Source organism: Leptinotarsa decemlineata, unplaced genomic scaffold, assembly GCF_025532065.1.
Source record: "Leptinotarsa decemlineata unplaced genomic scaffold, Ldec_3_MD MMD2_tig00000133_RagTag_RagTag, whole genome shotgun sequence".
NCBI classification, from domain to species: domain Eukaryota; kingdom Metazoa; phylum Arthropoda; class Insecta; order Coleoptera; family Chrysomelidae; genus Leptinotarsa; species Leptinotarsa decemlineata.
In genome coordinates, this window is record NW_027412542.1 from 5,118,672 (window position 1) to 5,137,411 (window position 18,740).

The 18,740-nt window shown below is 34.2% G+C and overlaps 1 protein-coding gene across 3 annotated transcripts in view; it reads right to left on the reverse strand.

Annotated features, from left to right (window-relative positions):
* Nucleotides 1-212: 212 nt before the first annotated feature.
* Nucleotides 213-18,740, reverse strand: part of LOC111508396 (uncharacterized) — an 82,191-nt gene continuing 63,663 nt past the window's right edge. For 2 of the 3 annotated variants that reach the window (XM_074172694.1, XM_074172693.1), the window contains exons 4-10: nt 10,998-11,135; nt 5,886-6,122; nt 5,167-5,542; nt 3,383-3,543; nt 3,147-3,324; nt 2,264-2,543; nt 213-609 (exon numbers count right to left, since the gene is read on the reverse strand). In XM_074172694.1, the coding sequence (XP_074028795.1) occupies nt 405-609; nt 2,264-2,543; nt 3,147-3,324; nt 3,383-3,543; nt 5,167-5,542; nt 5,886-6,122; nt 10,998-11,135 (1,575 nt within the window). In that variant the 3' untranslated portion in view covers nt 213-404. The remainder of the gene's footprint in view (nt 610-2,263; nt 2,544-3,146; nt 3,325-3,382; nt 3,544-5,166; nt 5,543-5,885; nt 6,123-10,997; nt 11,136-18,740) is intronic. The other variant, XM_074172695.1, reaches the window with a different exon arrangement.

Genomic DNA, 18,740 nt, shown 5'->3' on the forward strand with positions numbered 1-18,740 from the left:
TAAAAAAATATGCAAAAAAAATCAGTATTCGAACCTGGTAACAAAATTAAAACAAAGCTACTAATGTGTCATGAAATCAACTTATGAAATCATTATTTACAAAGAATAATCTATCCTAAATAAATTAGTACAATATACAATTAATCTGTACATTATTCTAGACAGTATTAAATATGGTAATATATTGCACTTTTCGTAATAAAACCTCGGACAAGGCATAAATTTGATCTAATTTCATTAAAAATAAGGAATTTTTTACATTAGTAAGATTTTAGCACAACAGCCTAGTATGGTGATGAAAATTTCATAAAAAATACTGACCTTCAAACTTTGACTCCTCTTCAAAAAATCTCGAATTGTCTATTGAACTAAATTTAAAAGCAGTCAAAGTTGAAGGCCGTATCTCAGCTGTTCTGATTTTGGTATTGGATTTGAGAAGGAGAGGTAGCGTATTCCATTCCAAACGAATGATCCATTTGCAACTGACTGTCTTGGTTCAAGTCAACGTTGTCAGGATCATACTTGATTCCGCGTTTGAATCGTCCATATAAAGATGAATAAGGCAGGTTGTAGTGGATAGCTGCTTGATTGATTGACATATGCCCCAACCTGCAACAAAGAAATGGGTAAGTAAGCTGCAATTTCATGGATGGTCCAATTTCCTTCATGACTGTCCAAAACACTGGAAAATGGAGGGAGTAGTTATTGCAAACGAACTCTTTCTTACCTCGTATCTAAAGAGAATATCTCTGGGAGATTTACATATTTTCCTAAATAATTCTCATATGTTTTTTGAATACTATATTTTGAAGAATAACTGGAGAAAAAAAAAGGTTTTTAAATAGATAAATTTTAATTCTCTCTGATAGCAAAATGAAATACGACTCACTATTAGTTACTTTCAACTAGAATGCTTTTGTAATTAAATGCGTTAGTCGGTATTACATCTGATTCATTGTATGGTGGATTGGGGCAGGTTTCCCAATGTAGTGATATAAAAAAAAACTGAACTAAACTAAATTGTATGATTTTCACTATAAATCATAGTGAAAATCATACAATAAACTGTATTGATTAGTTTTTTAATATGGATTTACATCAAGTATCGGCCAGTTCTATTCAATTATTCAAGTAGTGATATTTAGATATTTAAAAAAATTGTAAATTATTCCAACTTATTTTCTCTGATTAACAGGATGTATCCGAAAACAACTTTTTCCTATAATCTCTTGGAGAAAATACATGATCCGCTACAAAATAATTTCATTACAATTCATTATATGTTTGTATGACATTGACAACTGATTTGAAAGTCCTAACAACAAAGAAAACATGTAATGTGGGGAAAAAAATGTCACGGTAAAAATCCCTACCAACTTGAAAGTTGAAACGAATCTATACCCTCTTTCTAGTCTCTCGTCATGTTACTTTCCCTCCCGTTCAATGTTAGCACTGATTAGCACAACATCATTCTCATCAGCTTTGTTCTTGTGTACTTTATAAAACAATTCAAACATGTATTTATCTACACGGCTGGAGATAAAAACTTTTTTCGAATTTGTTAGCCATGGTCATCAGATTTGTATGTCTGACGTTTCGTCTAGAAGTGCAGTAGACATTACTAAAAGTGAGACAGAATTGTCCTTACAGCACATACTGAAAATAAAGCTTCCAAGGATGGAACATAGTAATTTATCAAGACAGACTCAAACCAACACTTTTCAATGTTGTAGACTGTGAGATGGAATTTTTCAAATCAACATGTTTCATCCCCACAAGACATTTTTTTCATAACACTGCAAAGAAATTTATTACTGAATGAAAATTTATTGCTCAACTAAAAAAGATTTGAAAAATGTTTATTCAGAATTGCACTAAGTTTAAAATATTTATGGCTTTGCAATTTTTGTGTGAATTTTGTGAACTCTGCATGGAATGAAGTCAATAGTCAATTAGTTTTTATGATGAATGTGCTTCTTCGAATAAATTCTGCTATTCTGGAGATATTTTAGGATAAAGTGAGGTTCTTGCACTCGTGTTTTGCTTTTAATGAGACTTCAGTATTGGTAATGAATTGAACATTTTGTATATAGTTGTATATAGTCAAAAAGATACATGAAATGTTTCATAAATTGCAGTCAACTTTTCAAAGTTGGTATTTATTAATAAAGACATCCACTAGTCCATCACAGTTCTCATACATATAAACATTATTAGTCATGATTTTGTCTATCGAATAGTTAATTCTTAATATTCCTCTTACCTAACAGCTTCCAGTGCTTCTCCCATGGCATCCTCGGACCATGGTGTCGGGTTCGACCTTGATAACTCGATTCCCTCCCTCTTGCATCTTCCATAAAGAGTACCTGTAGGTATACCAAATTCTGTAGAGGCTTTTTGTACTGAGGTTTGGCCGGTTCTGATTGATTCTAAAGCTTTCTCTAAATCTTCAGGCGTCCACGTTGTTGGTGCTGCATTGAATGGTGCTGCCAGTCTTATTCCTTCTCTTCTCGCTATTTTATACAATGTGCTACTGGGAATACCTAGGGAGAAAATCAAAATTTTAGTGAAATAAATACTTTAAAAAAATGTTTCAATTCAATTCAAATATACTTTATTGTCTGAAGAATAAATTCTTATTGACAAAGCCTTGTGTTATATTTTTTGCTCAATTTTTTTAAAAAATGTTTCGAGAACACACCTTTCTTCATGAAACTGATTAATCGTCTGAGGGGTAATTTTTTTTTGCAACTGCACTTTGTTTTTATACTAGATGTCTAAATTCGCCATCATTTGGTGGTAATGATATAAATAAAAGATGTGAGAAGTTGAAAATCAAGTAATATTGAACAACGTACAACAACTGTTAATTTTGTATTGGTATACAAGCAAGTTATCATTATATCATACCGACATTCGCCATTTGGAACAGTCGTATCTTTCATATCTACAGTTTACGAATAACTTTTATTGTGAAAATCTGGCATTATTTCAAATGTTGAAATACTCTTACTCCATTATATGCTACACTGATATTGTCTTATTTTTCAATAAAAACATGTGTTGTGATACAGTTCAATTCTATTGATTTATTGAAATGTATAGTCAAACTAGACAATTATGTTTTGTTTATTAAAATTACTCACCATATGCTTTACTAGCCTTATTAGCCGATATTGTACCAGTACGCAAAGCTTCAAGTGCGTTGTTGAGATTTTCTTCTGTCCATGATTTTGTGGGCCCCTCTTTTTTTGGTGTGTCTATTCCTAATCTGTGTGCCCTTTGCCATAATGTAGTGGAGGGAATACCATAAGTTGCAGAAGCCTATATAGTTGAATAAGCTGTTAAAATAACTCAGTGGAATTAATTTTTTATTTCGTACCTTGGTAAGGCTCATATTGTGATTTCTTAAGGCATCTAAAGCCATGTCCATATCTTCCTGAGTCCACGTTTTCGGTCCTCCACCTGTATGCGACCGCTGCGTATTTTCGGAATGGCCATTAGTTTTAATTCCAGGTACTTGGTCTTCACTACTATTTACATCTGTGAATAAAAATATAGTTGAAATATATAAATACGTATATTGGAGGGATCAATAATTTTTTTTGTACATTCAGAGTACTTTTCAAAATTGCACAACAAAGGCACTTCATATAATTTTGTAGATGAAGTCAGAACAATCGTCTTAACCATCTGGCCAAGTACAGAGAAATAACTTTAAAATCACCCCAAAGTGACATGAATCACTAAACTATAATTATAGTTATGTTTTCAGATTGAAGTTCATAAAGATTATAAATATATGGTATCTTAAAGACCTAAACCTAGATAGGGTAGAAGGAGTCGCTATTATGTCATAATTTGTGAAGTAATCACAAACAGGGACAGAAAATGTGGTCCAGCCTCTTTGATAGCTTATCATTATGGGTTCATTGTTGAGGTACCCGTTGAAGTGTGAAAAGTTAGACACTATATAGTTTCAAGGAGGAAAAGTCCGAGACCTCATCAGGTTGTGTTGAAAAAGTTCAGAAGGCTATTTAATCAATTATGGTAGAACAAGCACTTTCTAGAATGCTTCAATGAAATTTCTTTATATGAAAGATCCTATCTTTTTTTCGATGAGGAATCACCTCCTTAAATGTTAAACTAAACACTTTCACCCAAATTGTCCTTGTATAACCTATCAAGATTCTCAAACTATTTTGTAAAATGGTGAAATATAATCAAAGATGACTAAGTTTTTTTTTAAGTTTTTTGAAATCCTGCAGAATTCCGTTGAATTCAGTTCTCTACGTAACAGTTTTGAGTTTCAAAAAAAGAGACTTGAAAATTAAGGTGCATGGGCATTTGCAGCGCAAAGTACAATAGATCTTATATAGTTAGCAGCAGATGTTCTGATTGAATAAGCAAAACTAGTCTTGACCATACATTACACGTTAATATTAAGGGAGCCAGCTCAGTATCTAAACTATGGCAAAAGTTGAAATCAATTTTTGAATACGGGGGCTTTACAGGAAATATTATTTTGATGCATATCAGGGACAGACAATTTTGTTAGAATGTTGGTAGGGTTGCGTAATCAATTTTTGTCAATAATTAGGGCCATCGAGTAATCTGGCATAGGGTTAACAACAGATATCATCAAAACCAAGTTCCTTGACAAGCAATGTGACATTAAAGACGGCTTTGCATATTTCTCAAAAAGAGAGATCAAGAAAGTTAGTAACAAAGACCAGTAAGGACAACATGAACTGACAATGTTTAGATATTTTTAAGTTTTGCTTACAGAAAACGGACTGGTACATTGACAGTGGTAAAAATCCATAGCATATTCAAGTAACACTGTATTCTTCCTCAGATGTGAGATTTACACTGAATACTTTACAAAACCACAACACGTGTTTCATTTCATAATAGCTTCCTCAGGCGTGTACGGTATGGGGTTTTGTAAACTATTTAGTGAAAATCTTACGACAAACTATTACTTGAATTTGATAGATCTGACAGAAAATATTCGAGATATCTAAAGGATTCTGAAATCTCTGTCCAAAGTATAAAACACAATAATTTGAGTAAGAGATCCTGTTCATAGAAAGTCATGTATGGGATTTTGTTTTGAAACAAAATAGTGAATCTAAAGTGACTTGTTCTATAAACGATACATACCTAATCTATTGGAAACTCCAGCTAACATCCCTCCGAAATCACCTTGTCCCATCACTCCTTGGTGCATGCTTCTATCACCATCCTCATGACTATCCATCGAATGGTCCGGACCAGACATATGAGACTCCATATCCAGCAAACTGTCTTGATCATAGGACCGTAAAGTTTCGAACTTGATGTCAGCCTCTTTCTTGATGTCCAACGTGTACTTGGTGGAATCGGAAATGTCTATTCGATGGATCGGCGTGGTGAGTAGGGTTCGAGTGGGTGAATGTTCAACGTTGGACATATCCATGTGACCAACGGGGATGGCTGAAGGAGCGGGAGGTTCTGGCGGGAAATCATCGGTGTCCACTCCAAACTGGGAGAAGATTGTCTGAATATAGGAGAATTCGAAGTGTTAGTTTATTAGTAGGATTCGTTAGAAAACGTTCATCAGGCTTGAACAATTACTATTTGGTTGTTTTATATTTTGAAAAAAATTGTGAACTGTTTGGATTGAAAAATATCACGGAATGAGGAAAAAATAGATGAAGTGTTTGAAATTTCTGTCCCCCTTCCTAATATATTTCATGTGCGAGGTGTCAAATAAAAATATGGCTAGCAATCATGGAATATGAGGATGCACCTATTTGAAAGATGGTCGTGGTTAAGGCCAGACGATGTCAACCAAATGGTTACTGGGTCAGTAATGTTGACTCCGCGATCTACTTTCTTACCTGTCCGGAGAGGAGGCCATGGCTGCTCATGTTTAGAGGTTTCGTCTGCTCCGGCGGGTTTGGCCTTTTTCGTTTGCGTTCATCCAAAGCTACTGGCATATCATTTTCTTCGTTTTCCGTCGATTGGTCCTCTGTGTCGTCTTCTTTATCTTCAGGTTCAGCTTCATTCGTGGCAGAAGGTGTTTCTTGTCGCGAAGCCGGTCTTTTGTTGTTAACTGAAGGATTATTGTCTTGTAACTGAAAATATACAATTTGTGAAAAAACTGCCCGACAAATCTTCATATTAAATTTTTATTCGTTCACGAAAAGTTGAGGTTGTTGAAGTAATACTCAATTCATAAAATCTTTTTAGTTTAATATATAAAAAAATAATTAAAAATTCTAATGAATTTATAATTATAAATATATGATAATAATATAATATAATAATATAATATTATATTATTATTATATATTATATTATATTTTCTATAATGTTATCCAAGTTGGTACTGAAGAGCCTTAGGGCAAGTGTCTTACGGCGAAACATTGATGTATACCAGTGAGGATGACAGTGTTCCATGTAAGTGCGATTTGTTTCCATTCATTTAAAGTAGAACTCATGTGAATGATATCTGATTTTATTCCACAACGAATGTTTGAAATACAAACTGAGTAAAGAAAAGTATCTTCTGTATAATTCAGTGTTCATATAGAAGTATTTGTTTCGAAAGATTTTTTTTACTTTAGTTACTTCTTTGCATGATCTACACATCCATGTATAGAGTTACTTATTTTCAAATTGATTACTTCCTTCCTTTCTTTGGAAGATTCCCTCATCTTTTTTTTGTATCGAGATGGAGTAGTAGAAAGCCAAAAACTTTCCCAAAAATTAATCACTGCTAAAAATATAACCCCTTCAATTCAATATAATGATATAATAATAAATATAAAATAATAAACAAAAACACAAAAAGAGGGCAAAGAAGGGTCTGAAAATAATAAAGAGTTCCTATCAAAACTGAAGCATTAAATAAAGTTTAATTTTTAATAATGCTGAATATTGTTATCCCTTGCTCAAATTTCTTCCAGGTTTATAATTAAAATTTCAACCTTGTTGTCGGTCACTAAATTGGCTGCTAATGTTGGAACCTTAAAACAGAAGGACGACACAAGTGCGACTTCGCTAGCAGATCAATATATTGAATGTCTGGACTTTCCTACTAGAACGTTGATGGAAAGAAATAGGATGATGACAATGGTCATGCCTGGTTGAAATCAGCCTCGTTTCAACAAACGATTTAAGAGCACTATTAGGAAAGTCACGATTACAAAAGCTTTTTCAAGTCATAAATGGAATATTGGCATTTCAGTGATAATGCATGCTTCTGATACAATTATGAATATTACTACAAAATGCTGACTCAATCATTGTAGATGCCAAAAGTAGAAGGAGTTACAAAACAAGTGACGGTGAATATCATACTTTTCACATGAAGAAATATATTTTCCACGTTGGGCCATGTGGCCCCAGCTTTAGATGTGTTCTAATGTTTCCTTTAATTTTCAACAATACTTATTAGAAATGCATTTCGATGAAATATAAAAAAAATATTAAAATCTTTTTGGCGATTCGGAAGTGAAGAGCCTCACTGTTTCAAAATTATATTTTACTTTTGTAATGTAGAGTTTCAAGAGCTAACCAGTGACTATCAGCACATTAATGAAAAATCCATGTATCATGAATTCTGCACGAATGATACTTATTCCAATTACCTACATTTCATTACAATTTGAATCCGATCTAAAACCGAAATACTGACTTTGCACTGGGAAAAATTTCACGAATACAGGATGTCTGTGAAATTAGACATTATATACTGTTATAACGAAAATACAGAAATTTTATAGCTAATGCACTTATGATTCCAGCAACTCATTGCTGAAAATTTTGAGGATTGACATAATATTTATTTTGCAGCTGAAATAGCAAATTTCCCACCACAAATGAATGATTAGTACCAAACATTCACAGTCTTAGATTTTACATTAAACAAACTACTCAGTAGATATTCAAATGAGAAAACTTCACAGTTATCGAAGTAAACTTGATAGGAGACTGGTTAATTTCGTTGGTTACTTGTTCAATAGATGATCAATTCAGTATACTACATATTTTTATGCCGTCTATTCTATTTTCATTCTATGGAAACGTAGAAGTTCTAGCTGGAAAACCAACGGAACGAATGGTGCTATTGTTAGAAATATCCTTCAACATTCAATAAAAGACAGAATTTAATGACAAATGAAAATTTCTGAGAAGGACCAGTAACCAACAGGATTTTGAGCCGCAAAAAATATTAGCTACCCTTACTTCAGTTGAACAATTGAGGATGGCTGAAACAATGGAAGTTACTGCTGAGTAGTTTATATGCTGTGGAAGCTAAGGCAATAATATGCACGTGAAAATGTCGATATTATGCGTATAAGCATCTTCCCTTGCGATGACATAACAACGCCATGTTGCAGTTTTGGCCTGCTATAGAACTCACCAGAGGTCTAAGTTGAACGATGAATGCATTATTGAAATCAACTGAAACTCCAAAAATTACAACTTTCGAACAAAGGACATTAATTGGCGTGAAGTTATCCATAGATTTCTGGCCACACATGCTGACGTAGAGGAAAATGAAAATCTGTGGTTAGGATACGAAATTTTTAGCACCCGTACTAATATCTGTGGCTATATATCTATAGGTTGAACGTGGAATTATTAAGACTATTTGGTGTTTAACTTTTTAATAGAATCTTGAGTAGATTGACGCGTTGATAATCGTTTTCTCATCAACAATACAAATTTAGGGAAAAATAAAATTGGAAATATTAGACTTATTTTCCAATACCCCATAAAAAAAGGTATCCGATGATAAGCGTCCATCAAAATCACACAACTTCCAGTAGATTGACGCGTTGATAATCGTTTTCTCATCAACAATACAAATTTAGGGAAAAATAAAATTGGAAATATTAGACTTACTTTCCAATACCCCATAAAAAATGGTATCCGATGATGTGCGTCCATCAAAATCACACAACTTCCATAGTTTCTTGAGTAGATTAACTTGGTGATGACAGTTTTCTTGTCATCTAAACAGATTTCGAAAAAGAAATTGTTGAAACAATCAGACTCATTTTTTGAGATTTCTTGTATTCATAGAAATCATACAACTCTTATAGAATCTTGGGTAGATCGATATAGTGAAAACTGTTTTCTTGTCACCCATACAGATTTGCGATAAAAAAATTGTTGCAACAATCAGACTCAATTTTTGAGATTCCTTGTAAAATTGGAACCAGAAAATGTGCGTTCATGAAAATCACACAACTCTTATAGAATCTTGGATAGATCGATATACTGAAAACCGTTTTCTTGTTACCTCTACAGATTTCGATAAAAAAATTGTTGCAACAATCAGACTCATTTTTTGAGATTCCTTGTAGAATTGGAACCAGAAGATGTGCGTTCATGAAAATCACACAACTCTTATATAATCTTAGGTATATCGATATTGTAAAAACTGTTTTTTTGTCACCCATACAGATTTCGATAAAAAAATTGTTGCAACAATCAGACTCATTTTTTGAGATTCCTTGTAGAATTGAAACCAAAAGATGTGCGTTCATGGAAATCACACAACTCTTATAGAATCTTGGGTATATCGATATAGAGAAAACTGTTTTCTTGTCACCCATACATATTTATATAAAAAAAATTGTTGCAACAATCAGACTCATGTTTTGAGATTCCTTGTAAAATTGAAACCAGAAGATGTGCGTTCATGAAAATCACACAACTCTTATAGAATCTTGGGTATATCGATATAGTGAAAACCGTTTCCTTGTCACCCATACAGATTTTGATAAAAAAATTGTTGCAACAATCAGACTCATTTTTTGAGATTCCTTGTAGAATTGGAACCAGAAGATGTGCGTTCATGAAAATTACAAAACTGTTATAGAATCTTGGGTAGATCGATAAAGTGAAAACCGTTTTCTTGTTACTCATACAGATTTCGAGAAAAAAATTGTTGCAACAATCAGACTCACTTTTTAAAACACCTTGTAGAATTGGAATCATGAAAAACACAACTCTTATAGAATCTTGGGTAGATCAATAGAGTGAAAACTCTTTTCTTGTCACCCATACAGATTTGCGATAAAAAAATTGTTCCAATTCTACAAGCAATCTCAAAAAAATTATGAGAAAACAGTTTTCACTTTATCGATCTATCCAAAATTCTATAAGAGTTGAGTGATTATCATGAACGCACATCATATGGTTCCAATTCTACAAGGTGTTTTAAAAAGTGAGTCTGATTGTTACAACAATTTTATTCTCGAAATCTGTATGGGTGACAAGAAATCAGTTTTCACTATATCGATCTAACCAAGATTCTATAAGAGTTATGTGATTTTCATGAATACAAGGAATCTCAAATTTATTTTTCCCTAAATTTGTATTGTTGATGAGAAAACGATTATCAACGCGTCAATCTACTCGAGATTCTATAAAAAAGTTAAACACCAAATAGTCCAAATTCCACGTTCAACCTATAGTGAATAGGTATTTCCAGCCACAGATATTAGTAAGGGTGCTAATAATTTCGTATCCCAAACACAGATTTTTATTTTCCTCTACGTCAGCATGTGTGGCCAGATATCTGTGGATAACTTCACGCCAATAGGACATTAACTTTATGACTGCCAAAATAGAATCCTCAATTTTTCATATATATTATAATTGCTTCACGTAGTAATTGGTTAAATACTGTAAGAATCCTCAGATTTTCAAACAACATATATTCATTGGTTTCTACACGCTTTAAGATATCTCTAGGTATAACTGGTAGTGCATAATTTGTTACATGAAGTCAGAATTCCAAGTTAAAACTTGGAATTATGTGGTTAAATAAATTCCAACAATGAATTGAAGTAGTATTACCATTCAACGCTTTCGTATGAAGGAGCCTGCTTCTTTTCAGAATATTGTATGTTCATTATATTTATAATTACTTATATCAATGAAAACAAAAGTTTATATTCACATATCGATTTATAAAAAATTGTACTCACCTTGAATTGTGTTGACGTCGGTGAATTCTTGTCACCCTTAGTACTGAGAGCAGCCAGAGGTAATTCGGAATATTCTTTGTCGTCGGGCGATTCACACAAGCCTTTGATCTTTAATTGGTCCGCAGTTCGTAGCAGAGACTGCAAAATATCGAGGAAAATTTTAATACAAAAGGGTGCAATTAGCCTTTTTTCTATTACTTCGTGTTGTGGGCTCCAAAGCAACTTAATCAGTTTTACTGTACATTTTATAACACCTTCAAAAAGATTTCCTTTGAAAGAGGGCAACAGCGTCGTGAAATCAAAGGTGAAACTTAATTCGCATTTTCAATTCAATTCAAAACCAAGTCAGCAAACCAGGAAATTTAATTGATAGTGTTTTTGTACTATGAAAATAGTTCAGAATAATAATAGAAGGGGAAGTAACCAAGTTAATTGACGAATATAGAACATTTAAAACAGTCTAGTAGTACAGATAAGGTACGATTTGTCGGTTTTGGTAGGTACTTTTTTGTTTATTCAATCGGGCACAACAGAACTATCCTAAATATGTGATTTTTGCTATTCTGATATTACTGATAATTCCTTCATTCAAGTATTGCACAACTTGACTACAGATAAGGAAAAATTGTTCTGGAAACACGTGTATATATGGTTGCTATCTCTATTTTTCTTTTGATTCATATTAAGATACACGCATAACAATTTTTAGACTAATTCATATGGATATTTAAAAAAACAGAGTGAAATTTTGTTTTCCGACTGGAATGAGAATTAGTATGGAACTGTCATCTCTATTGCATCTCTATTGATGCGTAAATATTTACTTTTTTTCACCGTAAAAAGAAATAGTTTTTTTCACTGACAAAATAATTCACAAAATGAACATGAAATATTACTTTTTGAAGGATTCATTTTTAACTAAAACAATTTCAATTTCGGTGATCTTGTTGGCCAATAATTTTCTCAATCTCGTCGTATCACTTTGCCCAAAATATCTGGCTGAAACACTGTTTCATTTCTATCGTTTGGTGGAATCGGTGCCTGTCAAACTGATACCACAAATTTCGTCGAACATTTAGAGGCAGACTATCCAAAACTTCAAAAAACTGATTCGTAATGAAATTTCTGTACATGTCTGCGTTCAAATTTTTTCTAAAAAGTATGGGCCAATTATTTGGTTATACCCCCACCACACTTCAGTCTTCTATGAATATTGGTCACGGCTTTCTATTACAAAATTTGGATTCTTGTTGGACCACCAGCGACAATTTTTTTTAGCTAACTGTTCCGTTCAACGTAAAAGTTGCGTCGTCTGTGCATCAAATCCTGCAGGACTGTAGGAGAATGCGATATCATTATCTCTCTCTCACCTTGGAACCAAAATCAAAATCCTACTCAAATATCGAAAACTCTTTCTTTAAGAGTGTGTATGAACTTTGGCTTACAGGGATGGAATTCATTTTTGTGCAAAATTCTTCTCACAGTTTTTCTGCCAACCCCTGTATCTTCACTAATACTCCAAATATTACTTTTTCCATTTTCAACAACGCTCAAACAAACATTAAGTTGTTCTTCCTCATTAAACTTTATTGGATTATGTGGTTTCTTGAAACGATAGTCCACTAATAGCTAGTTTCTTTGAATGTTTTCACTGTCATTCCCACGGTACCTACTGAAGTGAATATTTCTTCCTGGATGCCAGTGATTAAAAAACAAGCAACATCTTGATATGGCACACTTCACCACATAAAAGAACGATTTCCACTTTGTTTTGTGTGGATAACATTGTACATGAAACATTGTACAGTGTGTCAATTTGAAAACTTCCCACCCTCAATATCTCCCTTCCAGTACATAATATGAAAAAATGGTCAGACAGGTCAACTTTATTTGCAAGGGGGACACTCTGAATGAATATTTTCAACCCTCGGGGTTCAACCCCCTAGGAGGGGTGGATGTTACCCTCAGAATTTCAAATGGAAAGGGGGGTCAAGTGGCACATCATTTTGAAGGGCATTCAATTCTCTTGCCAATGATACCTTTTTCATTAGTTTTTGATGAGCAGTTTTTGAACAATAACGTTCCAAACGAACGGTGATTAGAAGTGTATAAGAATAAATGATTAAAACTCGCCCGCACTAGATGTTTGGTATTCAGGTTGGTATTCAAAACAAATGATTGTAATGGACTATTGGAAAAGGTGAGCATCGTACTAGGTAGCATCGTTCCAACCCTTGAGTAATATTCGAATTCGTGGATGTGAGAGGAATGTAGAACTACTTAGTTAACGAAATACGCATCGAGTGCAAACAAAAAATACTAAATTGCAAAAAACAAATTTCAACCATCTTGTTACGCTTTATCTGATAATATGTTCAAAATGTTGTCCATTCTGCTCTAAACAGTAATACAGTCTGTTTTCGAACTCCTCTCGAACATTTTGGAAAACTTCACCACTAATTGACCGGCATGCTGCTGTAATTCGTCCTTTGAGGTCATCCATATCAGTGGGCTGTGTTTTATAAACGACAGATTTGAGATATCCCCAAAGAAAAAAATCTAATGGAGTCAAATCCGGTGATCTCGGTGGCCACTCAATTGATCCCCTTCTGCCAATCCATCTCTCCCGGAATCGCTCGTTCAACCATTGTCGGACGGGGCGAAAATAATGAGGTGGCGCACCGTCCTGTTGGAAATGTAACAAATCTTCCTGCAACAGTAAATTACCGTGTGCATCAATTTGAGTTTCGAGCTCGTGAGTTATAAGTGGATCGATAGGTGCTTGAAGCATATCTAGGTACAGATCACCATTCAAGTTTTCTTCAAAAAATAAAGGTCCGATAATGGCATTTCCAAGAATACCAGCCCAAACATTAACTTTTTGTGGGTGTTGTGTATGTCCTTCTCGAAAATTGTGAGGGTTTTCGTCACTCCAATAGCGACAATTTTGCCTATTAACATTGCCATTCAGGAAAAATGAACATTCATCACTGAAACAGATATTGAACAGAAGATTAGGTAAAGCATTGATTCGAAGAGTCATGATTTCACAGAATTCTATTCTTCTGTCATAATCATCCTCATGGAGCTCGTGGAGAATCTGCATTTTATATGGATGAAATTTGTGCATTTTCAGTGCTTTCCTTACAGTCTCGTGTGACATTCCCGTCTGTTCTGCTACTGATCGTAAGGAGCTAGTCGGCTCTGCAGCAAATGTTCCCAACACCTCAATTTGAGCATCCTCATTCAGTACTCTGGGGTTATTCCTTTTTTTATTCTTCACCGAACCAGTTTCGGAAAACTTTGTCACCAAATCAAGCACATACCGGTGACTTATATTAAGATTTGGATTTCTTTCATTAAAAAGAGATGCCGCCCTTCGTGCGCACTTGCCCACCTCTCCATAAATAAAAATTATTTCAATTCGGTCTTGGATAGTGTAAACCATTCTTACAATTTATACACTTTCTAAGGTATCGCTGATCAGCTCAACAAATGAAACTGAAATGATAGTACTACCAAATGGCTTGAATGCGATGAACACCTTTTTTGCTCAAAAAACGATACTTTTTATAGCAGAAGTAACAAAAAAGGGATAAGAGTTTTAAATCCGATAATAAACCCAAATGAAAGTCACCGAAATCAGATAACTAATTAATGTAAATTTTTTGAGGCTTGTCTAATTTTACCCCTGATGGAAAGTTGAAAAGCTGACCCGTCATCACAAGTTTTACTTATAAGAGAGTCAATAAATTGTATTTCTTTGCATACTAACTTGATAACCAGGCATTTTAGTATAGGCCAATTCTAATTACTTCTATTAGTTTAGAACTACATTTTCGGATACTGCTGATCGGAAAATAATAAATGAGGGCACCGTCGGCAAGCGAATTGAATGCCCTTCAAAATGATGTGCCACTTGACCCCCCTTTCCATTTGAAATTCTGAGGGTAACATCCACCCCTCCTAGGGGGTTGAACCCCGAGGGTTGAAAATATTCATTCAGAGTGTCCCCCTTGCAAATAAAGTTGACCTGTCTGACCATTTTTTCATATTATGTACTGGAAGGGAGATATTGAGGGTGGGAAGTTTTCAAATTGACACACTGTATATGCATCCTGTTTGCATCGGCAGTCATATTCCTTATATGTGTTGTAAATGTTAATTTACTATCGTATGTTATACCAAGATATTTTATCTCGTGTACGCGGTTGATTGTAGTATTGTTGATTGAATAATCGTACATTAAAGTTCGCTTTTTTGTTGTGAATGATATTATTTTACATTTGGATACGTACAGTTGTAGGCGATTTACACCAAAGTTTGATTACATCTAATTCATGTACCTACATGTTGGCAGTTAGTAATGTCGTCGATTTCATAATATAGTTTCAGGTTATCTGCAAATAGTAGGCTAGGAATATTCAAAGAGGTTGCCAAGTCATTAATAAAAATAAAAAATAAAAGAGGTCTAAGATTTGAACCTTGTGGTACCCCAGATGTAACACACGTACTGAGCCGATTTGAAAGATTCATATTCGACGAATTGTTTTCTGTTGACTAGATATGATTCAATGAGAGTAAGCAGTTGGATAGAGAGTCCCAATTTTGTCAATTTGCTAAGAAGAACATAATGGTCTATTTGATCGAAGGCTTTTTGAAAGTCTAAATAAACAACATCGACTTTTTTTTGCTTTGTCCAGGTACGTACACAGATATTGGTTCAAACATGCAAGATTCGTCATACATGATCTTTGTTATTCGAAATCATGCCGAGTAGGAGAAATAACTTTTTGAATATGTATTTACGTAACATTTTGCATACATATCTCGAAGAATTTAGATGTCTCAGAGATGGCACAAGTTGTTAAAATTAAGTTGAATATGCCTATTAGAGGTATGAGGTATGATGAAACCAGTATAAGTAACAAAAATGGAAAGTGTTAATGAGGAAATAATAATTTTGGGGTGTCAACGGTATTGACTATATTGGTCATTAGCCTTTTGTTCTGTGTAGGCAATGTTAATAACTCCCCAAGTCACCTAGGGAGCATTATGGCAATTTGCAGTCAGTCTGCCATGTAGCGTTGCAAAATCATCCCAAATTCAACTAGATAAATTCTCTGAAAAAAATATCTGGAGAGGTTGGGACCTTTCAATCTTGAGTCGAACGCACTACCACTGCGCCAATTCACTGCTACGAAATAAATTATTACAGGCAATGGAAATTGCACTTGACTACCACTGAATAAATAATTTTGTGAAATTTGGAAAATAAGCACGTGGGTAAAAAAGCTGTATAACTTGTCTTAAGCCGGATCTACGAAAAAAAAAATGTATTTACGTTTCTCCCGCCAAGTCGTCATCGTCGGTATTTATAACAATAACACGGAGCTAAGATTTTTACAAATTTTGTGTTTGTCGCATTCTGAATTTTCATTGCGTTAAGGATTTAACTATTAGGGATTAGTGAGTCGTTTACCATCAGTAATTACGTACTTAAAATTATTAAAGAGGATTACTCCATTAGAATTTTGGAACTTATGACACTGAAATTATAATTTTTATGCCACACTTTCTCAAAGTATCTAAAGGTCAACTAACATTATACCAATGTTCCCGACATTAGTTTAACAATTACATTTGAAAAATCACTATTACTACATGGTATAAAACAAAGTCGCTTCCCACTGTCTGTCTCTATGTATTGTAACGAATCTGAAGCCGTCCCTGACTGATATGCCGGCCGACTCATCGAACAAACACATGACCTCACCGCGAAAGAATGTAACTGCCGGTAAAAATCTAGTCGAGAATCGAAGCGACTACAGAATTCTAGAAAGGACCTTTACCGATATAAGCCCGTCTTACCGACCCAAGAGGGCAGTTCAGAAAGTGAATCTAGCGGCTAAACAAGAAATTCAAATAGTGGAAATAAATTAAGCGTTAGTGGCTAAGTCTTGTAATAAATAAATTAGTTTGTGATTAGTGAAATATTGTTGGAAATAATTTTTTTTAAGACAGTTAATTCATTAATTTGTCAAAGTATGCTTAGATCTTTAAAACTACGCAACGGATTTTGATGCAGGTTTTTTTTAATATATAGAGTGATTCAAGAGGAAGGTTTATATGTATATAACATGCATAACCTAGTAGAGAAAGACTGATAATTATAAAGGTTTCTAATGCGATGTCGTAAATAAATACATTTTTGCGCTTACATTGCAACCCTACCAAATTGACCAAAATAATGTATTGCAGTATTATACACCTTGAAAAGGTCTACAAAAAAGTCCGCGATGTATATGTCTATCTTTTACAGATAACCCACAATAACCATTTTTTACCTTTTACTTTTTTACGAAGCGATATTAAGCAATTCAGCATTAATCCTTATTCAATTAAGTACCTTAAATACATTGTGCATTTAATATAGAGCAATAAGGCCCATTACAGCATGTTAATCGGTTGCGGCGGTACCCGCTGGGGGGCCAGCGGCGCGTGCCTATAAATAGCGCGAATGCTGCGCTTCGTCCTATAGCACTTTATGATTAGCAGCGATCGCATGCGTTTATATGTATATTTATTATCAGCATTGCACCCGTGCGGAGTCGGGGCGGGTTGCTAGTAACACATATTTCTATTTTACTAGTTCGAATCCTCGAAATTCATAAGTATCTACAAATAACTCATTTCTTGGTAGGATTATCATTCAGAACATTTTTTGAATATTGGTTTGTGTAAAACCTTGTGGATCGAAATGAAATTCCGGTTGGTTATATTTCTCATACAATCCAAATACAGATTGGTTCGGATGAGTTTCGTACACTCTCACATGAGTGGAGTCGTCCTTGAACCCAGTATTGATTGGTCCAGACACACAGCATCACTTTCCCCCGTTGCGTGCCCGGAGCCAGCGCCAGGCAACCCGCCGGATTACTCCTACACAAGAGCGTATCCAAGAGGAAATTAGGGGACGGATAATAATTACATAGAAAGTCAATTACCAGCGATTGCTAAAAACCCAGGACGCACTAGAACAGTTTTAATGAAAAAATTTAAAATGTATTTCATTACAATGATAACTTTATTACGAAGTATAAACGAAAAAAACTAAAGTCCAAATCGTTTCGATAACAAGAGCATGATGCCGCCGATTGGAACTTGAGGTACACTTTTCGAAACATCCAAATTTTCCCATTTCGAAGGAAAATCGAAGTTTCAAAAATGACTGTGACGTCACTGCCATTGAGACCTACCCTCCCTTCAGAACCGTGTTCCAAAATGTATATGATTTTTGTAAAGCAAAAACAGTACATGCATGGATATACGAACATGATTATTAATTTAGTACCATTCAATATCAATCAAATAATTCTTCAACAAAATTCCAAATATTAAGTCTGTGTTTGGTAATATGAAATGCTTGATTTCGGAACTAACCAAATTGATCTCAAAAACAAGTTGGCGATGTCGCAGGCATAGTCAGAACAACAACAACAGGAAGAAGAAAATAAAGTTATGTACTATGAATAAGTTTTATGGTGTTGCCAAGTTCATATCACATGGTAGTGACGTCAAGATCATTGTTTGTGAAAAAACTAGTGACCAAATTGTAATTGACCAAATTGTAATTTTCACTTATGCGGTTATCCCATTATCAATGTAAAAGTGCATTAGTTGGCAAAACGCGCGTTAATAAGAGAACGGCTTTGTCTGAAATAATTCTTGAGAAAGAACAAG